This window comes from Cheilinus undulatus, linkage group 11 (genome assembly GCF_018320785.1).
Source record: "Cheilinus undulatus linkage group 11, ASM1832078v1, whole genome shotgun sequence".
NCBI classification, from domain to species: Eukaryota; Metazoa; Chordata; class Actinopteri; order Labriformes; family Labridae; genus Cheilinus; species Cheilinus undulatus.
Genome location: NC_054875.1, coordinates 40,192,115 through 40,216,872, shown reverse-complemented (window position 1 = coordinate 40,216,872; position 24,758 = coordinate 40,192,115). Strand labels below are relative to the sequence as shown.

Sequence of the window (24,758 nt, the reverse complement as noted above, 5' to 3'; positions counted from 1 at the left end):
AAGTGATGGTAGGTAGGTCACAAATTTAAAATTTTCCATTACTACCTCATTCTGCACAGCCAGATTAATCTCCATATGGAAAAGTCTAACTGAACAAAGAGGAGAGAAGCTCTGGGTTTTCTGCTTTGCTTTAAACCAATCTAAATCTCCCTGGGTGTCAGTGACAGGTGGAGAAAGTCACTTAAATCCCTTTTCTTCTTCAGTCTGATGCTTAGTTTGAACTTCATTACATCGTCTTGACCATGTCTACAGAAATGCATTGGTTGCTGCCATGTGATTGGCTGATATTTTTGTTAATGAGCAGTTGAAAAGGTGTACCTAATAAAGTGGCTGATGCCTGTATGTTTGACTGTTAACTGTGATAGACTCTCAGTCAGCTGTTCCCTCCCTCACTATAATCCACTAATCTCATCCTTTGATGGTCATGTTCTTAGGTGGGCCAGTCTGTGAACTCTTCACCAGCAGACATGAATTTCCTGTCATTACCTTTACATTATTATTATTGAAGCTACAATCTGAGCACTCAGGATAGCAGATTCTTCCTAAACAGAGAGTTTGAACATGGTGACACCTCTGTTCCTCTCTTCCAGTTAACACATACTTGAGGGTTTCTCTCCACAGACCTATTACAGAGTGCCAGCTTGTGACTCCATCATTAAAAAGGGGAACTCTACCCAGCAGGGAGCTGAGGGCACAGATGGAGTCTGTGCTTCCTGTCACAACATTTCCTGACACATTTCTGACTTTTCCTGTGCTGTGAACACTCAGCACAACATGCAATATTTTCCTACAAAAGGCAGGAAATCAGGATCATGTAAGAACAGTTTACTATTTTCATTGAACTTCAATAAAAGTTTTTTATTCTTTGACTTTACAATGGCATTAATATAACATGCAATCTAACTGTTCCTACTTTTTTTAATTAATCAAATTCTTACTAGGGATGTCAATTTTATCGATACCCCTATTTAAATGTAATACAGATCTAAAGCTTCAGTCCTTAAAGAAGGCAGTTTAAAGTTTGAGGATGAGCAAATTAACAAATTTCAGTCATTTAAACACAATTTGAAGTGTAAGGAAGGATGATGAATAAAGAAAAAAGTCTTGACACAGGTTAAGCCTAAAACTTCACTAACTTACTTGTCTGTGCAGCCATGCAGCCAATATAAGCACATTTTTTAAACCAAAATATCACTTGTAAATATCGGCAGAAATGTTCATATCTGTTGATACCAATAACTGACACTAATATCTGCCGATTCTGATATGTCAATGTCCTGCATCCCTACCTATTAGCCCTGAATTATAACTGGTTATCTCAAAACTGACTTTTTATTCACATATCCTTTTATTCATAAAAATGATTTACCCTCTCGTATTTACACTTTTATCATAATTTTTAAATCTTTTAACCACATAATTATTATTATGTCATAATTCTGACTTTATCACACAATTTTGACTTCTCAACTCAATCTAATTTTGATTTTTGTTTCATAAATTATGAAATAATAATAACATCTCATAATTTCTTCTTTTTATCTAAATATTTGACTTTTTGCTTCATATCTTCCTAATTGTATAATCACGACTTAGCATCTCATAATAATGAATTGCCATCTGATACTTTCAAAATTTCACATCACGTTGTTTTTACTTGTTGCAATTTTGACTTTTTATCCAAAGATTTCTATTTTTTTTTTATTCTGATCTTTGAATTCTGACCGCTGTCCTTTGTATATGGTGATTTTTCAATAACATAACTTTAACTTATTTAGACTTACTGTAATTATTTTGGCCCTATCAACCAATTATGATTTTTCTCCCATAATTTTGACTTTTAACAAAGAAAATCTTATTTTTTTAACATAGGGAATTACAAACTCTGAATTATTTTTCTTTATTTATTTGGGAAGCTCTTCGTAACAGTATTTTAAAAGTGCTATACAATTAAACTATTACTTGCAAACAATCTCAAAATTCCAACTTTTTATTTTTAAATTATTTTTTACTGCAACATTTGGACTTTTTTGATCATAAAATTATTATCAACTATCTAATGATAGAGTTTTTATCTTTTTCTCATGATTTTGATGTTTTTATCTCACAATTATGACCTTTAAATCAGATTATGTTGACTTTAGGTATCAAATTGTAATTATGGTTTACAATATTCTAATTACATCTTTTTCTTACCAAATTTTATTTTTTTTTTGCCATATTGGAGTCTTGATGTTAGCTGTTTTTGGCATAAATCCTCTGTTTTCATGTTTTTCTTTTCATTTTCTCGATTTTAATCGGCAGAAATGGGCATCTATTACTTCTTGGCAACACTTATGACCACTAAATCCTTTAAGGAGAAAAACTGCAGTTACAAATTTGTCCTTACATCGGTGCCAGGCTTCATGGGGTTGCCCAAATCACAGCTCAGGTACCGGGTCTGGTTCTCTGTGTCATACTCGCAGATCAGCTTGGTCAGGCTCTGAGAAACAAGAGAAGAAACAAATCAAACCACAGCAAAAAACAGTGATCAAGAAACACCACTATCATCGCCTGTAAAACAAATTAGTTACTAAAGGTTGATGGTTTTGAATTTCTCACCTCATTATTGCGAGCGATACCGCTGTAGTCAGCCTCAGGAGGCAGCACCATATACAGCTCTGACTCATACGCCCCTCCCTCCCCCTCATTCCTGTAGTTGAAAGTCAAGGTCAGCAAGTTGTCATCACCCATGTAGACTTCCTTCCTGTTCCTGAGTAGCCAAAGAAGAAAAAGTGATTACTAATGAGGTCGACGGGGTTAAATGTCATCAGGACTCCTTAAACAAACAAATATGGCTGACTTCATGTTATGATGTTATGAATAAACCACGACAGAATTGGTTGTGCTTTCTGACAGAACAGTGGGCATTAAATCCTCAATTCTTTTAATGAAATCCATACATTTTCTTCTTAACTTCTATTTTCATCAGAAAGCCTCACTAAGATTAATCTCACTTAGTCCTCCACCCATTAAATGAAAACTTTTCCGATGTGGTAATAAAGTTGTACATGCTGTAAAACCGAGCGTAGGAGTGTTTAACACCTCCCCCTTCTCTCCCTCACACTCTCTCCACAGCTACAACAATGAGAAATTCCATATGGAAGGCCACACAGACGCTTTTAATTACAGCCCCTTACTATTACGCCTAGCAAGAGAGGGAAGATTTCTGAAGCTGATTCTGAGAGTAAATAACTGTCTGATTCTGACTGGGAGCGCACTTTTGAAGGGCTTAAAATTAGAAAACACCACAAAACTGTCACTGTGGGATGTTTTTGTCTGTTAGTTTATGTGCTTTGGCACAAAGAGGAGCAACATTCTCCAGATTCACACTGCCATTTACCCCTCACATCATTGCTGGGAAGCTAAAAGCTCTTTAATGTTGTACTGCTGTCTTCTAGGTTAAATAATGTAGACATAGGGAATCTGATAGATTGTTTTTGCTTTCCAAATTATTAGCTAAAGTCTAATCCTGGAGAGTGGGTCCATATTCAAAAATCATAGCCTATATTATAACCCTGACAAGAGCAAAGTTCATGTTCATAGTCAGCTGGTTTCTGGCTAACCCACTGATGGTGCTAATGCATTAGCTCGATTCTGTGGCTGGTAATGTTTACAATTAACCTTACCAGTTTAGCTAGGATTGAATGCTATTATAATTGTTATGTGCAACACTACTAGTTAGAAATGTAAGCAAGTAGTGGGAGGCTGATTATTCTGTTTACTATGCCCTGCCTAATTTGGCTTAGCTTTGCTATGAGCTTACTGCTTTCTTTGTTAATGGTATGTCACCTCAGAGTTAATGAACAAACAAACTTTCAATGTACACAAAAACCAGATGAAAGAAATGCATTAATTTAGTGACATCACAATGTTAAACTTAATATACATTTACAGTAATAAAGTGTTTTTGTTGTAAAGCAAGACCTGTGGCGTTAAATCACATGCACAACATAGTGGTGGAAGATAAAACTGGTGTGACATTTGAGTGGTACATGGTGCTAGCCACTTTATGGCATGCCATCAGCTATCGGAGAAACCACTGAAGCAATGGCATAAATGCTACTGAACTGCTGCTAGCTATTGAATTTGTGGCATATGTTGCTGCCCCCTCAGGGGCAAGCCAGATGCCACTTTTCGATCTCGGCACTGCTGCTAAGTCATTCAAACAATCTGTTAAACTACTATTAGGCAACAAAGAAAGAGAGACTCAGCACTAGTCCACTAATAATGACAACCACTCTGGCAGAACTTATGAAGTTGCACTTGAACATAGCGCAGTGCTAACGCACACCCACAGCAGGTTGTTCCATATGCTATGGATCAGCCATACATTGAAAAAAGATGGAGGCAGATGGTAGATAAATATAGGAATGTGAGATCAAAATGACAGAGCAGAGAAGGGAGTATCAGGGAGGCTGTTATTTTTGAGAAAAATGCTAGCAGATTTCTTGAATCAAAGTGTGGCGAGCTCCTGACGGCTGCAGACGCACTGGAGGCTGGGACTCCGTCCAAGCCTACCCCTTTCATGTTGCATGTCTTCTACCCCTCGCTTGTTTGTCGTGGCACCTGTAGAGCAGAGCTGCTTCCTGTTGTTTGAAGATGGTGTACCCCTGCTAAACTGTAACACTGAGGCTATTAACAACCCCTCTCTGGTATGCTAAGCCAAACAGAGCAATGGAACAACAAAAACAGCTGTATTTACACTTTAGCACTCCAACCCAAGGCCCCATTCCCATTGTGAAGGTGAAGAGTTCAGCGGCCATGACCCTGCTCACTGGTCTCATTCAGATATATTTCCTGAATTTCTCATGCTGCAGGGTTTTTAGAGAAATATACGGAAATGAACAGACTCACCCGTGCACTGCCAGCTTCAAGTCAGGGACACAGATGTTGTCTTCTCCACAGTCCAGCAGAATCTGAGTCTGAAAGATGCACAAAGGAGTGATAAAACTTTATTAGAGGTTGCAGAAGATAATGAACCATGCATGGGAAGAGAATTAGCCACAGAAGATAAATCAGATCTTTGTTTCTAAGGAGACAAGTGCAGCAAGATGCGACATGTGGCATGACTAATACATTCCACCTTTTCCTGTCAACCACCACCATCACACACCTGCACTGTAATCCCCTTTAACTACAAGACATCATCGTGTCCTATCAGACAGTTAAAAACAATGCTGTGCCTCAGAGGGACGATGACAGACTCAGTGAGGTCATAACAGGCACAGACGCACTCCCTTGAACCAGCTGTCCCCGGAAAACACGCACAGATGCTTTCTGTTTACGGCATAAGGGGAGGAAATGATGAACGGCGGAGGAGTCCAGCACAAGAGAGCGTGCCGGAGGAGAAACTCCTGTGGAGCTGAGCACAAAGCTACACGCTCCACAGCTCTCACCAGAGTCCCACATCACAACACTATGTGGCAGACCGCACTTTCACCACACGCTACGCCACCCTGCCAACCACAGCGGTATATGATCATATGGAGAGGGAGGGGCATGCAGCCTAAAGGAACATACTGAGACATAGGATCTGTATGTTGACCTGAGAGGCAGGAGTGAGGGTTTTGTGATTAGAGTGGAGGCAAAGACAACAAAGAAGTGGGATAAGTGGATAACCGCCGAGCGTGTGGCAGGGAAAACCCAGCGGATCCCTAAATTGCATCCCGCTGCGACTCTGACAGTGCGATGATGCTCCTGACGATGAGGATAATAATAAATAGAAAAGAACGGGGAGATTAGAGAGAGTCAAGCCCACACTTGTCATTACACCATACATGGGGCTCTAATTATGGACACCATGGTAAGCAACATGCTAACTTGGATCTGTGCATCTGTGCAAGACAACAACACAGACCTCTCTGCATGTGATATAATGAGAGCAAACAAAAACGCTAGCTTAGCAAAAAGAGCACAGCCCATTAATCAAATTCACACTCATGTGCTCAGATGGTTTTATTTTGAGAACAATGCAAGCATTGATGTGCAATTTCATTCATTTTAAGGCTCTGAAAAGCTGACAACAGCACAAACAGACGCCATTCTGAGAACGAGGACAATTAATCGACTCTTCATTGTGCCAAAACTCCTTATGGAAACATGTGGGATATGTTAAAGAGGAGAAAAGACTCATCCATCTCTGATTCTGGCTCCAGCTTGAGGAGCATAAGAGTTTGGCAGAGACTATGAAGTGTTACGAGGCCTGCCACACATTCTCAAAGCATATGTGGAGATCAATAGGGCATCATATGTCTGATCAAGGCCAAAGCTGTGGTATTATAGTACTGTTTATGCACTATTTCATTCACACAGTCGAAAGCAAGATTCATGGAATATGCTGGCAGGCTCTTACTCTGTTTTTACTCGCTCTTATACAAAAATCAGACTTGGGTGTGCTTTGGGACTGTGGGCACTTTCCTAAGGAAGTGGGAACCTTTTAAAGAACTGTATTTTCGACTGTAGGACCTTTTCCGAGGAAGCAGGAACCTTGTGAGAAACTGTACTTCCAAATATAGGGACTTCCCTGGGAAGCAGGAACCTTTAAAGACACTGTTCCTTCAAATACAGGAACTTTCCTCAGGAAGTTATAACCTTTAGAGAAATTCTGCACTTTCAAATACAGGAACTTTTCTCTGGGAAAGAGGAATCTTTTCAGAAAACCTGCACTTTAGAATACAGGAATCTTTTCAGAAACTCTGACCATTGTACATAGGAACTTTCCCTCAGAACCAGGAACCTTCTGAGAAACTCAGTTTGCTTTAAAACAACCTTACCTAGGAACTAAGAAATTTTTGAGAAACTCTGTACTCCAGACTATAGGAACTTTCCCAAGGAAGTAGGAACCTTAGGGGAAATTGTATACCTTTGACTATAGGAACCCTTTATGAAACTCTGTTTCTTTAAAAACAGGAGCTCTCCCCAGGAACTTTTCACAGAAACCAGGAACCTTTTTGAGAAACTCTCCACATTGGAACATGGAACTTTCCCCAAGAAGTAGGAAGCTTTTGAGAAACCCTGTACTTCTGGCTATGGAATTTTCCTCAGGAACTAAGAACTTCTTGAGAAACTCTGTACTTCTGAATGCAGGTACTTTCCCCAGGAACTAGAAACCTTTTGAGAAACTCTGCAGTTTGGAATACAGGAACTTTCCCCAGGAACTAAGAACCTTTCTGAAAAACACTTAACTTTCAAATAGGAAATGTTCTAGGGAAATAGGAATCTTTTGAGAAGCTCTTGTCATTCAAATACAAGAACTTTCCCTCAGATCTAGGAACCTTTTGAGAAACTCTGTATTTTTTGAATACAGAAACCTTCCCTAGCAATTAAAAAACCTTTTGAGAAACTGTGCACTTTGGAAGACAGGAACTTTACCCAGGAACAAAGAACTTTTTGAGAAACTCTGTACTCCAGACTATAGGAACTTTCCCCATGAACTAGGCACCTTTTGAGAAAGTCTTTCTCTGATTCTGGCTCCAGCTTGAGGAGCATAAGAGTTTGGCAGAGACTATGAAATGTTACGAGGCCTGCCACACATTCTCAAAGCATATGTGGAAATCAATAAGGCATCATGTGTCTGATCAAGGCCAAAGCTGTGGTATTATAGTACTGTTTATGCACTATTTCATTCATACAGTCAAGATTAATGAAATATGTTGGCAGGCTCCCACTCCTTTTTTACTCACTCTTATACACAGATCAGACTTGGCGAAAAAGGGCTTCTTTCAGGTTTAACGTCAATATTTGAGCTCAGACTTGTCTCAAGGTTTCAGCTCAGCAATAGAGCACATCTTTTGGAGGCCTGGCAGCTTTGATATCTAGGAAAGGCATCAATGACAGGGTTGAGTCCTGATCCAACCGAGAAAAAGATAGAAACACACCAGGATAGGGAGTAAAAAAGGAGGGGATAATATTACGCTGATGGCTGATTCTCCAAATACTCCTGATGCTGCATTCACATATGGTGCGTGCTATGCCACAGCTGAGAAGATGCCACATGTCGAGGCAAATCGACTCACTGCCTGAAGTAAAAGTGGCAAAGTGCCGAGAGATTTCTACCAGATGGGCTGTACCCCGCCATGTAATATCTACCAACTTTCTGTGTCTGCATCTCTTGAAAAAAGGCACCTGCGTATTGTTATGCAGGCAAACAGACTGAGAGCAAAGCCTGCTGGGAAAGGAACACACTCTACTGTGCATATGCCTCACATTATCATTTTGACAACAGCTTTCCAGACATCCTGGACTTTCTCCCAGCAGAGTAGTTCAGAAGTTACAATAAAAAAAAACAGCTTCAGTCTTTCATCGAGGACAAGAGAGCAACAGAGAGAAGTTGGCTGGTGATGCAGGAGGGAGTAATGCCGATTTTCTTATCATCAGTCCAGTGAAAGTGAGAGTAAGCCATCAAAGAAAAACGTGCAAATTAAGGGTGCACTCTTTCCCCATGGATGTTGGAGGCTCTGTGGCTGTGTGAGTTTACTGTGCTGGAGAGAAGATTTGGACAGTAAAGTGCAGGTAAAAGTACCTTCTGTTCAATCACGTTGGTGGTCTGATAGTTGAGGATGGGCCGCAGGCCGTGTTTGTCTGCTGCTGCTGTTTCATCCAAGCTGAAGTTCAAGGCCACGTAAATGGAGGAAAGTTTATCCCTGAATTCCTTCTCCTCCTGCAGTAAGGAAAACACATAACAGAGTTTCTTTTGGATGCAATCAAAAGAGAGTATGCTCCAAGAATGACATAGAAACAATTCTTTAATATTGAGTACAGATACTGCTTTTGAGTTTTAATTTCATTAGAAAATACAGTAAAACTTCAACTTAAAGCCAAACCTTTTATTTATTTCAGTCTGTGAAATAATCCTGTCTTTATGTGGCACGTGGGTCAATTCAAGATGGACTTTTATTTTAAAGCAAAACTCATGAACAGCAATGATGAAAAAGACTATAGAATTGCTTACTTGCTCCTAAACAAATATTATAATGTGTGCAAAATTAGGATTGCAATAAACAAAATGAAACGTACTTATCACTTAATATAAACAAGACGAAAGGTCTGTTTATAAAATGATTAAGGAACTTTTTCCATGGAACCAGGAACCTTTTGAGGAATTCTGTGCTTTTGACTGTAGGAACTTGTAACCTTTCAAAGTAACGCTGTTTTCTTTAGCTATAGAAACTCTTCCCTGGAACCTGGTAACTTTCCAAAACTGTTTTTCTTTTTCTATGGGAACTTTCCCCAGACATCAGGGAACTTTTGAGTAACCTCTGTGCTTTTGACTTTAAGAGCTTTGCCCAGGAACTAGGAACATTTTGAGGAATGGTGTGCTTTTTTACTTGTTGGAGCTTTCCCTAGGAACCAAGAATCTCTGAAGGAACCCTTTACTTTTTAACGATAGGAACTTTGAGGAACTCTGACCATAGTAACTTTCTTTAAGGAAGCAGGAACTTTTCCAGAAACTGTGCTTTCTACAGTTGGAACTTTTCCCGGAAACCAGAAACCCTAGTGCTTTTTGACTGCAGGAACTAGGAACCTTTTGAGGAACTCTGTGCTCTTAGACTGTAGGAATTCTTTTCAGTAACCATTAAAGGAAGTATGTGCTTTCTCCCCATAGAAATTCCACTGGAACCAGGAATGTTTCAAGTGAACCCTGTGCTTTCAACCACTGAAACCTTTCCCAGAAACTAGGACCTTATTGGGGAACTATGTGCTTTTCAACCATATAAATGTTCCCAAGGAGCTAGGAACCTTTTGAGGAATTCTGTGCTCTCGTCTACAGGAATTTTCTCCAGAAACCAGGAACCCTCTGAAGAATTCTGTGCTTTTTGACCGTAGGAACTTTCCCAACAAAATAGGACGTTTGAACTTTTAACAGTAACTGGGAATATTTTCTACCATGGGGACTTTCTCCTGGAGCCTGGAACCTTTTGAGGATCTCTATGCTTTTCATTGTGTAAACTTTGTCCTGGATCCTGGAACGTTTTGAGGTGCTCTGTGCTTTTTGATTGTAGGAACCTTCTCAAGAAACTAGGAACCTTTTGAGGAACTTTATGTTAATTGACAGTTGGAACCTGGTTCTAAATTTAGTTCTGGGTTGAAAAATGTAAACCTTAGGAAGCCTCTAATTGAGATCTGCCTTGATTTGTGAAAACATGAGGCAACACCAGGCTGGTAAAAGAGACTAAAAGTCAAAAAATGAGACGGTCTGGCGCGCCGGTAGTCGAGTGGTTAAGGCGCATGCCATATACGCAGGCGACCCGGGTTCGAATCCGGCCCGTGGCACTATTTCCTGCATGTCTCTCCCCGCTCTCTCCCCTGTTTCCAGCTCTATCCACTGTCCTATCAAATAAAGGCAAAAAGGCCAAAAATAAATGTTTAAAAAAAAAAAAAAAAAAAAAATGAGACGGTCTTTCATTGGAGGTTTTACAGTCGGATGATCACATGACCTATATGACAGGATTTAAAATGTGCAGCATGATCTTTTGGTCATAAGAAGGATTGCTTACTCTAAGGTAGATCTTGGTGTGGTTACATATACGCTGTCCACGCCGCACCGTCACACTCCTCTGCATCAGCGGCTGCTGAGAGTCCAAAAACAAAGCCCTCTTCACTGCACCTTTCTGCTTGTGCTTCTGGTTATCAAGCTGCACCTCCACCTGGAAATCTGGAAAAAACGCACGCACAAATGAGCATTCACGGCATGATGAATGTTCCTGACTCACCTAATGACAGGTTTAAAAACGACCTCTATAAATTCTCAGACGCTCGCACAATGCAGGCAATGTGGCGTAAAGTTAATGGCACGAGGAACATTTGGATTAATTAAAGATAATAAGTAGGGGTTGATAGTGAAGCGGTGTCATCATTTAAAGTAGGATCAGAGAGGATGTTTGGCACGCTGCAGTCCTTTCTCTGTCACAACAAAGTCCAAAAAGCTTCATCACCTGCCAAAACACTTTAACCTAGAGACTATTATGGATTTAAACATTACCACTGGTGGCTTTTTGACAGTTTCCATACTTGTAATAAAGCACAGATGTGGAAAGTTGGCTCACCTAGAATGTCTGGAAGGTGCTTCCCATCTGCAGATATGCAGAAACTCAGGTTGACGCTGTTTTGGACAGAAAGGACAAGGACAGGATAAGGGGCGTGTGTTCATTTACGGCACAGATTCAGTTCAAGTGAACAGAAGACACCTTAAATGCCCTCTCTTTTCCTCCAAATTCTCTCGCATGGTTTACTTTTCTTGTGTCCTTACATGGTCCAAATGCTCACAAGGCATGAGGCGTAATAGGAAAACAATGATTGATATGAAAGAAATGCCATGTTTTCAGAGGCATCCTGGCATCTGACTGCTGATAAATCACTGCGTCTCTATTTCCCACCCTCAGCCCCCCTAAAAATAAAGGCATAGCAGAGTTAAGAAGGGTGAAATTGGGCAACGACTCAGGTTTCAGTGCTGACCAGTCTATATAAGCTTGCAGCTCTCTCCCATGACATCAGCTGCACAACACGCTGCTGCTGTCCAATCGTCTGCAACCCCTAAAAACCCCAGTCCTTTACAAGTAAACCCACACAAGAGAGGAGAAACTGGAAGAAGTGAGAGGAAAAAAAACACAGGAAAGGGAAGAGAGGTGAAAAATGAGACAGATAGGCTTGAAGGACTTCTTCTGTGGAGTTGTAATAACTTTATATGTGCGTTTGTGCCTGCATGAGTTTGTGCGCACGCTCGCAGGAGTCTACGTGTCCTGATGTTTCCCAGCTGTGCTCCACCGCTAAACAATATCTCATTCAAAGCAACAGCAAAAAAAGCCCCTCCTCTCCCTCCCATTATCCCTTGTGCTCTCCTTTTCACCCCCACCAAAAACTCCTCATCGCCAGGCAACGTAGTATAATCAAGACACATGTGTATACAAGAGTTTCCTTTATGGATCAGGATCTGGGGGGGGAGCAGACACATGAGTGCAGTGTCAACCATGTCGAGCAGCGAGCAACCGTCTGTTTCCTCTCCCCTTTTCTGGAACTGAACACTACGCACATTTGGAGGAGGTAACAATGCAGCTATTCACCGTGTTATTCCTCCGCTGAGCTACAGAAACAGCATGATGTGGAGACATTTTGAAAATAGGTCAGATAAGAGCAGCACTGGTGCGTTATTAATACCGTGACCGATGATAGAGAGGATATTTCTTATCGGAGCTTCCTGCAGGATTGGATTGTTTATGCATGTGAGGGGAAATGGGGAAGCCCATCTTTCTGCGGAAAGGTCAAATAAATACCAACAGAGCAGAACTGAAGCCTTAGTCTCAGGAAGCCCAGTGTTGCTACTGGACAAGATGAGCACTCACCAGGAAACAGGAATGCTGTTGTTTCCACTTGACACCATGCAGTTCTTCTCCTCAGGGTTGATCATGGTGGGGTAGACTGTCAGAGAGGCACTGGTGTTTACTATTGGCCTCGATCTGTGGGGCACAGAAAGAGTGTAGAAGAAGACTCAATTATTGGAGATCAGATTTCTACTTTTATTACCGTAGAGAAACGGGTTGACATTTTGGAAAATCTGTTTATTCGGTTGCCAAAAGTTGTTGAAGGGGGACTTCACCCTGCCAGTAAATATCTGTTAAGGAGTTTTTTTGCTTAGCCGAGAATGAAATACAGAAACGGAGGGAAACAGCTGGCTATCACAGTCCAAAGGGTAAAAAAAATCTGCTTATAATCAATGATCAGACTTGCATATTTACCCTCCAGTCTGAACAAACCAAGGGAAAAAGTTAACAGAATCTAAGCTAGCAGTCTGCAAGCTTAAACTTCAATTTTAGTGCAGACATGAAATTTTATAAAGAAGAATGTCACCAAACAGACATCACTCTTTGAAAAGAGTGCATAATACTGTATGAATGTACCTGTAAAGGACCGCCTTATTGACACCAAAAGCACCAACGATGAGATCTGCAGAAATAAAGACACAGATTTAGAAATCATGCCAAATCATTCTAAAAGCCAATGATGGTCATTTCAACCTTGCAGTCTTGCTCACCTGGGTATCCATTCATGTCCAGGTCCTTATCACCTCTAAGAGAGAATCCAAAGCTAGCAGGAATCGTCCCAGCAGCCCACTGGCCAGCTATCACCTGAGACGGCTTTTCCCTGAGACCTCCGGAGTATCCGTTAAAGATGTAGACCAGTCCCTGCCGATCCTCCCCTCCAAATGGGGCGCTGATAGCCACATCTGCCAAAAGATAAATATCAGACCTTTGATACCATTGCACTGGGGGATGCAGAACAGAAATGGCAATAGTTTTTATAGCCACCATTGTCTTAGGGGGGCTATACTTTGACTCAGCATTGCTTGGGGCTAAATATTGATGTTTGCTTATAAATAAACAGCTGAGGCTAAAAATGTTACAATTTTCAGCTGGTATTAAGTCTTCAGGCACAATTTAAACTACAGGTATTAATGATGGGACAGTGAAAATTCATGAAAACGCCACAGTCTGAACCACTGACTATATATAAGCATGGACGTAGGCTCTGTGACATCACCTATTGTCTCCTGTAGCAGACTTTTGAAGACTTTCAGCGGTGGTCACCCTTCTGGAAATGCTGCCTTGAGCAACTTATGGTTGACCTAAGAATGCAGTAAAGGCAAAAAGCTGGAGCTCTAGAGGCTTCTAATGAAAAAGCGCCTGAATTTCCTGTTAAATAAACCTAGCCCATAAGTATAAATAACTTTTGTCCTGAAAAAAAAAAAAGAAAAATGCTTAATTTATACAAGAATTCGACCACTTCACAGTGTATACCCATCAAGAAATGAGTTATTCAGATGAAATTCCATTTGAATTTCTGCAGTAAAAATTGGCTTTTTGAATAAGGTGTATGAGGTGTTGCAAGTTGTGCCATCTATGCTAAAGTTCTGTTAAGTTATGATGTTAAATCTAGATTAAACCCTGCAATAGAAACTACCCATAATCATTCTCACAGGTGTCTGTGTGGGTTTTCATTCATCCGGGTCATGGTTTTCCAAATCTTAGTCAAAAGGGACAACTGGCCAACCTCAATCAAGTCCAGTACCCATTCTAACCAAGATTTGGATTTTCACAGATGTGGCATTTTCATGTGTTTGTGTTAGTTACAGCGCTCCCTATTGTACTGAATTGTCTGTGAATAGAAAAAACTCCTCCCAACTGCCATAAATCAACAAACAGCAACATAATTGTACAGAAAATACATCAAATCATTGTGATTAGGTGGTAACTAAAGCCTTCACCCTAAACCTACAGCCAGTGTTTAATACCTAGAGTGACATGGAGTGGTGAATTTGTCTTTAACATGTGATAGTTTAACAGCACTTCATAGGCGGAAATTATCTCCACTCCTGGAAAACAAAAGCATGAGTCCCAAGAAAGACATCAAACATTTCTGAGGGATGTAATCTATCACAGAGGATGTACTGCCAACACCAAACAGCCGGTAAAATACTTAGGTCCTCGTCATCCTCACAGTTATATCCCATGTTTCAAAACATCACGGAGACAGCCATATTTCAGAGGGGAATTTACAAGTTCTAGGAGGTAGGTGTAAGATAACTGACGCCTACACTGACATTGTCTATCTAGGCTGATGCAACATCTTCCATTTTTGTGTAAACTGCATCCTAAGTTAAAACTTGCAATCAAACTAGGCTATGGTTAAACTTGGGTATCCAATAGCTGGGCTTTTGCACTCAAATTCAACACTTGCCCTTTTTATCACCATGCCACTTGGACTAAAAGAGATACTTCAACATTTTGGCAAATTCGCCCATTACCATAATCCCTTTAGTCTTACTAAAAGGTTTGTTACCTTTAGTTGTTGGTGCAAGCCATTTTTAGATCGGCGGTGCTGAGATAGGAGCTGCTCTGCCAACGCAATGGAGTCTTATAGTATCCCAGCTTTCCCTCATCAAACTCATCAAATACACGATCCAACAACTCCAAAATGCTCTTGTGGACAAGTTGTGACCTGCACATTCACAACGCTATAAAATAATCATGGAACATTACGAGACGGAGATGTTTTAAAGGTAAATGCAAAGCCGGAACTACACTCCAGACATGGCTGCTGCACTATGTCACTCCATTGCGTTGGCAGAGCAGCTCCTAACTCAGCACCGCCGATCTAAAAATAGCTTGAACCAACAACTAAAGGTAAAGAACCTATTAGTAAAACTATAGGGATTATGGCAATGGGCGAATTTGCCAAAATGTTAAAGTATCCCTTTAACCCTTTTGGAGAAAAACAGGGTTATGGCTAAATACAAAGACATTTAACTTTAAGGCAACACAGGCAATAGTTTGCACTATAGAGCTGAATCAACCAGCCATCATTGCCCATGTCAGCCTCATGACTAGTCTTACATGTAATTTTGTAGACTGTTAACCCAAACTGTTCTCTAGCCCAGCATTTCTCAATCATTTTCCTGTCAGATCACTCTCTAAAAATGTGAAAAACCTCATGTTACCCCAGTCAGAATGTATTGAAAAAAGTCTAACATTTCTGACTTCAGCGGAATATATGATTATATGCTATATATATGTTTATGTATGTTTGTAACCTTTTCACAGTTGGTCATGTAAACCTTCCAACAATTTGACATATTTTGGCACACTTGCTGGACCGGCGAAAGCCTATGTATTCACTGACCCTGATGCTGCCTACTGGAAAAAAATAGATTATGAGACAAATTTGATTAACACTGAGGTAGCTAATGATGCGCATATTCAGATAAATTTTTGGTTGAATTTAAAGTCACCCCTTACAATGTCAGAAGGCACTCAGGGGTGCCATGGCACTTTCATTGAAAAAAACTGATTGATTCACCCAAGTAACCATATTCATTAATACTGTAGCTGTTGAATGGAACTGGAAAACTAATGTAAATTTGGTGTATTACCTTCAGATTTAAGAAATTGCTTCCTTGTCTTTTTGGCATTTTTTATGTACTTCAAACAAAATACATACAACCTTTAAATTCAATTCACATGTAAGCTGTACAGACAAAATTGGGATGATCCTTTCTAACGGTTAGCCAGTTAAATGGCTACATCTGCTTTTCAAATAAGCCAGCACATGATTTATGAGTCAGCTGAAGTTATGACCTATAGTTTTTTAAAAGCACTGGCCTGAAATCCCAGTCTAATGATCTTTTAAAACAGCTAACCTCTGTAGCTTCAGTCACTGCTTTCCTGTAAGAGCTCCTCCTGGCACTTCCCTGGACGTTAACATGAAAAGCTTAGCGGTTAGCATGTGGAAGGAACAGCGCTGTATTACAGATGTTTTTAACAAGAAATATAAATTAAGTTGTATGTTGTATGATGAGGGTCAAACTCACCTATAACTATTCAAAGCACAATATATGAGGGCTGAATGAAGCTAGCTGCTAACTTTAGCCCCGCTTTACTCTGCATACAGGGTTTATAACATATACCCACTAACAAAGTGGCCCTGGGAGGAATTTGACTGTTTTCTGATTATTTTCTTCACTTTAGACTAATACGTTTAACACAATTTAAATGCATGTTTAGCCAAATAGGGGAAAAAGGTGCCTTGGAACATCCTTAATCCTTAAATTCTTAATTTGTCCCATACTACATTTCCTGTTCTTACCATTATAACCATCTTGGTTCAGATCTCCCAATGGTGCAATGGTGCTGCCAAATCTCCCAAACATATGGGTGCCCGTCAGATGAGGTAGGCTGAGCGTCAAGTTCAGGGAGTTTTGCTGTAGGTAAACATAGACCCGGCCCATCTCTTCCAGACGGGCATCAGAGCCTCGCACCATGAACATGGGAGCTCCCACCAGCAGATCATCCATCCTGGAGACAATAAAGAGGAAATCACACCAAACCATTTAAACTCAAGACACATCGACGCCTCTTATGGGTAGCTGGTGGCATCCAGTTGTGATTCTGCCAACTATTTATCTGTGAATAGAGAAAAGGAAATAAAGAGTGGGAAAAACCCAGCAAGAGAGAGGCTGCTACTCACCCATCACTGTTGATGTCTGTTGTTGCCACTGCATAGCCAAAATATGATCCCATCTATAAAGAAAAGAGCAAATCTCAGCGTCAAAATCCATAAAAAGCAGCATGATTTGGTTTATTCTGAAATCAGGCTCAGCAGTCATGGGGCTCCAAACTTCAAACTTGCTCTCTGCATTGCAAGAAAAAGGGAGTATTAAAGGAAACATGAAAGCCTGATGGCTTTTACAGGTTCAGCTCAGTTTGTGGCTGTTTCTCTTCCAGGTCGGTTTAATTTTCTAAATATTCTGCCATGATCTTTAAACTAAAAAGCACAAACTTTGAGGAAACAGCATGAACTGCAGAGCATAAGCAAAAGTTCACTTGATATTTATTCAGCTGAATCCTTCATCACTGCTCAAATGAGCTCAGTGCTTTCTATTCCCAGAACCATTTGCTCAAATTGCGGCCACTCTTTCCCCCCAATAATTGGGCCTTACAGCAAACTATGAAAGAAAGCACAATCTAGTTCAGAGAACGCTGTAAAGGAAATTATTTTTGCCTCACTCTGACTTAACAAATTAATGAAAAAGGAGCGAGGAAGTGGAGCATTAAGGAGCTCTCTGTGAAGGTGGAGATAAGGCCACTCAGACTCACCTGCTCGCCTGTGAAGTTAATCAAAGTCTTCAGATCTGTACCGTTCAGAATGGACACCTGCAACACAGCAGCCACATATGGTCAACGTCTTTATATGCTCTAGTATAAGCACAGACTCTGGCAAAGAATTTGCTGCAAAAATAAATCCCACTGTGACAATAACACTAAGACTATTTTCTCTTTTCTGTTTCTGCGTCAGCCCCAAATCTAAACCCCAGATTCTAAAAGCACAAAAATGAGAGCCAAAAAGAGAGTCATGATTAAGCTTTCTTACCAAACCGTAAAGCTTAACTCCTTTTGGAATGCCGGCAACATAATCTGCAAGGTGCACAGAAGGATGAAATAAAGATTTAGGGGGGGGAATATCCAGGTCAAACTCAGCAGGAGGACAAAGAATTCCATTAGTGACGACATTTCCAGCTCAATAATCAGGTTAAATATTGAACCTGACATGGATTTATGCACACTAAAGCTGTAGTACTACTATGTGACTGCCTCTTAAAGGTTATAAATGGCTGTTGCTATTGGCCATGTGGGCACATGCTTGATTTTACTGTCTTACCCTCAGTCTGATCACCGCTGAACTCCCCAACAGCAACAGAGTAGCCTGGGGGTGGGAGTAGAGAAATCAACTTTAGCTTTTTAGAGCAGGAAAATGATGATATACATAAACTTGTAGTGGTTATAAAACTGATTTCTCTTACCTTGGTAGCTGTCGTCATATCTAGCCTGGACCTGTTTAGTCTGGATCTGGTTCTCCACAGACTGCATGAAAAAACCTGGATAGTAGGCTTTGATAATGTCCTCCTTTGCTGCAGAGATGATCTGGCCTAAGGCGCACCAAAGAGAAATCAAAGTCAACTCAGCAGGATGTTTTTAGGCCTTTTTTACAGAATATTTTGTAGTGGATTGAAACGTGGGCATACCTTGCCAGTAGTAGCTGCCTGGTCCTCCCAAAACCACCTTGCCATCCTGGGAAAAAAAAAAAAAAAAAAAAAAAATGAAATCAATGTGATAATGACAAAGAAAAAGACCGTTATCTAAGAGACAGTTGCATACCAGAGAGACTTGAGAACAGCCTGCTTAAACTGTCTGTATGTTCAGACTGTGCTTGAAGGAGGAAATACTTTAAATGCCAAGCACTTTCTTGTTGAAGCTTCAGGAGTTTAAATTTGAGGGAATCAGGTAAAAGTGGAAATTATCAAGTTAGCCCTACAATACAACTCAGCAGTTTTGGTTTGATTAAGGATATTTATTGTTAGGGGAATAGCCAATATGACGGCAATGTGGCTGTATTAATTACAGAGCTAAAAGCTAAAATTGGAAACCAAAGTATTTAACCACACTTGTTAATCATTGAATTAAGGTGTATCAATGAGACCCTTTACATCTGTGATGTAAAATGGGTCGTTCTGAAGAGCTCATAGACTTCAAGCATGGTACTTAAAGGTACAGGTTGTGAAATTTCATCCCTGTTGGATATTCTACAGTCAACTGTTAGTGATTTTATAAGAAAGTGGAAGCGTTTAGGAACAACAGCAACTCTGTTACAAAGCAGAAGACCAAGTAAAATAACAAAGTGAGGTCAAATATTGGGAAGGCAAATGGTGCATAACAGTCATCAACGCTCTGCTGATTTCACCAATGAAGGGTTCAGAACTTCCAATGGCATTAATGTTAGCACAAAAACTGCAACGGGAGCTTCATAGAATGGGTTTCCATGGCCATGCAGCTGCATGTAAGCCTCACATCACCAAATCTGATGCCAAACTGATGGAGTGGTGTAGAGCACACAGGCACCAGGCTGTGGAGCAGTGGAAACATGTTCTGTGGATTGACAAATCACGTTTTTCTGTTTGGCAGTCTAATGGGCAAGTCTGGGTTTGGCCTTCCTGACTGCATAGTGCCAACTGCGAAGTTTGGTGGAGAAGGAACAATGGTATGAGGCTGTCTTTCAGGCTTTGGTCTAGGCCCCTTATCCTAGGTCAGGTCAATCTTAATGCTTCAGCATACCAGGTAATTTTGGACAACACTATGCTTCCAACTTTGTAGCAACAGTTTGGGGAAGGCCCATTTCTACTCCAACATGACTGTAACCCAGTGCACAAAGCGAGGACTATAAAGACATGGTTTGATGAGTTCAGTGTGGAAGAACTTGTCTAGCCTGCACAGAGCTCTGACCTTAACCCCGTCAAGCATCTTCAAGGTGAACTGGAATGAATTGCAAGCCAGGCCTCCTCGTCCAACATCAGTGACTGAGCTCATAAATGCTCTACAGAATGAACGTGCACAACTCCACATTAAAGGACATGTATTTGAGTACAAGGTCATCATAGTCCCTGATGGTGATCAATGTTAGGAAAAAATCCCAGAAACTATTGTTGGTTCACCAACAGAAAACAGTTTTTACCGTTGTGAAGTCAGCGCTGAATCCTCCCTGACAGTAGCCCTGTCCCACCGCATCACTGATCTCTGAAAAACAAATTAAATTGGTTGTGCATGTTAAATCATCTAATATAATAATGGGGTATAAAATCACACCATATATTCAGTACCAATCACAGAATATTCCAGCTCCAACATAGAGGAGAAAGGTCATAGTAACACAAGCATTGTTTGTGACGCAAGTCTGGCCAAGGTTTTATCACTGTGAGATGGAAATACAAGGTGTGACAATTACCTGTTCGGCAGGGAGCGTACTCCACAAACTTGGTGAAATTCTGAGCTGAGAGGTAGCACGTTCCTGTAGCGTCAGAGCGGGGGACGTCCTTCTCAGTCCTCCAAGAGTAGAGAGGGGCGCAAGCCTGGGGAAGAAGAGGGGGGGGGAGGGGAGGAGATGTGTTGATGAATGGGGTGAGCAGCTAGGTAGGAGATGTTTTTCCAGTTGCAACAACACCCCAGTGAACTCAGGAGGAGACCTGGGCCGAGGTCAGTGGTACATCTGGAGCAGGGTAACCCTGTAACTCAACCCAGGTCACAACCTGAGCCATCAGACCAAACAAGAGGAGACTCAACTTTGATGTCTAAGAGGGATGTCGGAATGTTTCTTTACAGTGGGTCAAGACAGGAGGTGAAAATTGTACCTGAGTGACAACAACTTAATGGACAGTAATCTGGGAGACAAATTTCTGGCATGTTTTCGATGACGTCAGCATGAGACACCAACTCAAAGTCACAAGTTTCTGACCACCATGTGGTCAGAGCAGGTTTCTGTCAAAGCCTCAGTCATAACAGAGGAGAGCACCAGAGAAGAAGAAACACCAGTCCTGTTATTTCACCCCCAAAGCACACATGAGAGTGTTTCCTTACCAGTATTGTGTCACCGTGGGATCGAACAGTGGCACCGAACCATTGGTGGGATTTGAAGTCGATCTGGTGTTCTGTCTCATTGAGCATGACGGTGCGATCCCCTGGAAAAACACAAAAACAGACACTAAATAAAAACTGTTTATGCTAAATTAGGGACGTTACAATTCATAATACAATACATGTCATAATTATGGGTTCATAATAGGATTTTAGCACACAGATTTCCAATTTTTCCAACATACTCGGCTGGCTTTAAAAAGGAGAATTTCAATAGGTATTTTGTCAAATTGATTGAAATTATACCTGCTTTAAACTGTATTGTGAGAAACCATTCAATATACATACTCACAGCTGGACATTATATTCCAGCATACAGGAATTCTTTCCAGATGCAACAAAAAAAGGGTGACAGAAATGTGGAAGAGGTAGATGCAGAAAGAGAAAAAAAAGGAGATGCAGGTGGAGAAAAGAAGGTGTCACAGAAAGATAGAGGATGGGGGTGCCATATCAGAGAAGAGGGGGTACAAGTAGGAAGAAGAGAAAGTAAAACTAAAGGAAAATTAGAAAAGGAAGATACAGAAAAGGAGAACAGGAAGATGTGGAAAGAAAATTGAGATGCAGAAGTATAAGGAAGAAGCAACTAAGAGAAAAGGGCGACAGAGAGAGAGAAGAGGGGGATGCAGAAGGAGAAAAGAGGGAAATGCGCTAAGTAAGATAGAGGAGGCCGATGTAGTATGAGAGAAATGGGGGTACAGGTAGCGAGAAGAGAAAGGAAAATTAAAGGAAAATTAGAAAAGGGAGATACAGAATAAATAGAAGGGAAAGATACAGAAAGGAAAAGGAGATGCAGAAAGAAGAGATGTGGAAAAAAGAAGAGGAAGATACAGAAAGAAGAAGGAGATGCAAAAAGAAGAGATATGCAGAAAAGAAAAGGGAGATGCAGAAAGAAGAGATGTGGCAAAAAGAAAAGAGGATGATGCAGAAAGAAAAAGGAGATGCAGAAAGAAGAGCAACTCAGAAAAGAGAAGAGGAAGATGCAGAAAAGGAGAAGAGGGGGATGCAGAAAGACGGGGATGCAACAAAGAGAAAAAAGATGATGCAGAAAGAGAGAAGAGGGAAAAGAAGAATGAGACAGGAGGGGGGTGTAAACAGAGAAGAGATGCCAAAAGACCGGAGATATGCAGTAACTGAAAAGAGGGAGATGCAGAAAGAAAATATATCAGAGGATAAATGATAAACAGCAATACTGAAAGAACTTATTATCACATCATAAAGGTAATATTAACTTAAAGAGCACCAAAGTAAACTCAAAAAGCAACAAATGAAATAACAATGAAAGAACATAAAACAAATAAAAGAGATGGCGACAGGTTTAAATAACATGATATCAATAATCTGTATTAGTAAGAACAAAATGGTGTAAAGATTATCTCCAATCAGGACAAAGTGGTTCTTGTTGGGTTTGGACTGGGCTAACTTATCTTAACCTCTCTGACCCCTCGGCTCTATTCGACCACCTGGTCCCCGACGCTGATCTCCCACTTCGACACTCTTGACAGCAGCAGGTGACATGACAGATGGCCCGGGGAGTCAGGTTTTAAACACAACTTTATAGAAAGACAGATGTAGCATCTGTGCTGCTGTGGAGACTGAAGTGCAAACTAATTGATTTGGCAGGGAAGTCCATCACTAGTATCGACTATCTAGGACACCGTAGGGGTGTCAAATCAGAGTTTGAGATGCTATCTGGAAGGAAAGTGCCAATGCGAGGTCAGGAGCAGGCAAAACAAATGTGAGGAAAGGAATCTGTACTAATCTTCACAGCCCTTAGGCTCTATTTCCACCTTATGTATGTTACACAAGAGGAAGGTAGAGTCTCTTTATATTATAGTGAGTGGATCTGAAGAGGGCAGGCCTGTCCTCCCCTGGTCTTTTACTCCCTAGTCAACTAGGCAGCCTGGAGCTGCTCTGGGTCTTTTTTTGCAGCGAAGGGGGCCAGAGTCCAATGAAAACATACACACTCTCTGGCCCAGTTTCCTCATAGCAACCTCACAGTCATCTCTGTTTAGGCCCACACTTCTGTCTCCCCTTTTTCTGTTTTCATATTCAACAATATCTCCGTCTCACCATTCATTTTTCTCCCTCTATCTCGCCCAAGCCTCCACGTCTTTACGGAGTTTTCTCTCCAGCTTCCTTTCACCCAAGACAGTAAGCAGAGAGATTAAAGTTTTAATAACTCAACTGTATTTCTGCCTAATCTCCATCACAGGGCTTTCCTGCTTCAGTTATTTATAATGGTCTGACAGCAGTGAGACCTTCCACCAGCGTATTTAGTGGTCAGAAGTCTATGTGTGAAAAGAGGTGCTTTAGCCATACCGGCAATAACATGACCACCACTTCAAACGGCTCTTTATGGCCTTGTTGCTTTAACTAATCTGCCTTAGCTGCATGGTAGTTTTCCTCTAAGCATACGCCTCTTAAGTATTTTCATAACTCGGGGGTCTTTGTTTGGATAAGACCCATGTAAAGCCACCAGAGGTAAGAGCCGAGTTGGGACTGTGTTAATTTGAGTCGCGTTACTGAGGCAAGTAGCAGCAGAAAAGTCCTCATGTAATCCTTACAGTATTACTATGATCCTCTCTCTCTCCGTCTTTATGCATTCATGAACTGCAAATGCATGTTAAGCCTCTTTCACTGTGCAAATTCTGGACAATTTAAGCACAATCTGCCTCTGAAGTTTTGCAGAGTTGCCATCTTACACATCCACAATGGCAGGAGAATGGAAGGAGCGCTATGTGCTACTATTTACTGTATATTAATATGGACATATCACCTCGTCTCCTTTCATGGTACAAAAGTGAAGCCAAAGTACCTTAGGGCTAACACAGACATATTCTGCTGTTGATGTAATTTGGAGAGGGGTCTAGCTGCAGACGACCTCTGTGACACTTTGCCAGTATGACCTATTTACTTTATTAGAAGTAGTTAAGCAAACACTGGCTAGCTTTAGCTATGATAGAAGGGCTGATGTGCTTTCATTTAGGACAGGCTTTTTATCTGTAGGCAAGTTGTTTAGTTATCTAAATTAAATGATAAGTAATCAGTATTTGCAGGTCAGGTTAGTGTAGAAAGCTTCGAGTTTGTGATAAACATGATACGTTTAAGTGTAATCAGATTTTTTTTTAAAGATTTATTTTCCAGGCCTTTTCATGCCTTTATTAGATAGAGGAAGGACAGTGGATGACTTAGGAACAGAGTGGGGAGAGACATGCAGTAAAGGGCCACAGGCCGGCTTCAAACTCAGGCCATTTTGAAATTTTTTGATTGTATTTCCGTCCTAACAGTGGTGGCGTCTCACAATCTGCACCCAGACTGTTTTGAAGACGAGTAGAGAGAGCTGCCTTGTGCAATATAAGTTACCTGTGCCATCGGCTCATTGTGGTAAAGTTTTTGAATGTGTTTATGCATCAGGACTCTGAGTTCTTGCTAAAACTTCACCAGGGATAGGGGAATCATTTTGAATATCAAGAAAGTTTTAATTTTTTTTATTAAAGTTTTTAAGCTACTTTAATCACTCAACTTTATTTTACATTAGATTCACTGGTGCCCTGTTTTAATGAGGTACTGCCACCAGACTTTGGCTTAAATATATCTAAATTCCATTTGATAGCCGCCATTAAACAACGTAAGAAGAGGGAAGTGGCACAACTTGCGGCTCAGACTACACAAATGTCTGATCTCAGTGTGGCAGTCTGCAGCTAG

The 24,758-nt window shown here is 40.8% G+C and overlaps 1 protein-coding gene across 1 annotated transcript in view; it reads right to left on the bottom strand.

Moving 5' to 3' along the window:
• itga5 (integrin, alpha 5 (fibronectin receptor, alpha polypeptide)) overlaps positions 1 to 24,758 on the bottom strand; it is a 67,536-nt gene that overhangs the window by 18,753 nt on the left and 24,025 nt on the right. Inside the window, exons 3-21 of the mRNA XM_041798942.1 lie at positions 20,997 to 21,097; positions 20,368 to 20,491; positions 20,098 to 20,159; positions 18,614 to 18,659; positions 18,392 to 18,517; positions 18,250 to 18,294; positions 17,962 to 18,005; positions 17,688 to 17,744; positions 17,059 to 17,111; positions 16,678 to 16,886; positions 13,070 to 13,261; positions 12,936 to 12,981; positions 12,381 to 12,494; positions 11,088 to 11,143; positions 10,539 to 10,696; positions 8,564 to 8,701; positions 4,897 to 4,964; positions 2,602 to 2,752; positions 2,390 to 2,482 (exon numbers count right to left, since the gene is read on the bottom strand). Coding sequence (XP_041654876.1) covers positions 2,390 to 2,482; positions 2,602 to 2,752; positions 4,897 to 4,964; positions 8,564 to 8,701; positions 10,539 to 10,696; positions 11,088 to 11,143; positions 12,381 to 12,494; positions 12,936 to 12,981; positions 13,070 to 13,261; positions 16,678 to 16,886; positions 17,059 to 17,111; positions 17,688 to 17,744; positions 17,962 to 18,005; positions 18,250 to 18,294; positions 18,392 to 18,517; positions 18,614 to 18,659; positions 20,098 to 20,159; positions 20,368 to 20,491; positions 20,997 to 21,097 — 1,883 coding nt within the window. The remainder of the gene's footprint in view (positions 1 to 2,389; positions 2,483 to 2,601; positions 2,753 to 4,896; positions 4,965 to 8,563; positions 8,702 to 10,538; positions 10,697 to 11,087; positions 11,144 to 12,380; positions 12,495 to 12,935; positions 12,982 to 13,069; positions 13,262 to 16,677; positions 16,887 to 17,058; positions 17,112 to 17,687; positions 17,745 to 17,961; positions 18,006 to 18,249; positions 18,295 to 18,391; positions 18,518 to 18,613; positions 18,660 to 20,097; positions 20,160 to 20,367; positions 20,492 to 20,996; positions 21,098 to 24,758) is intronic.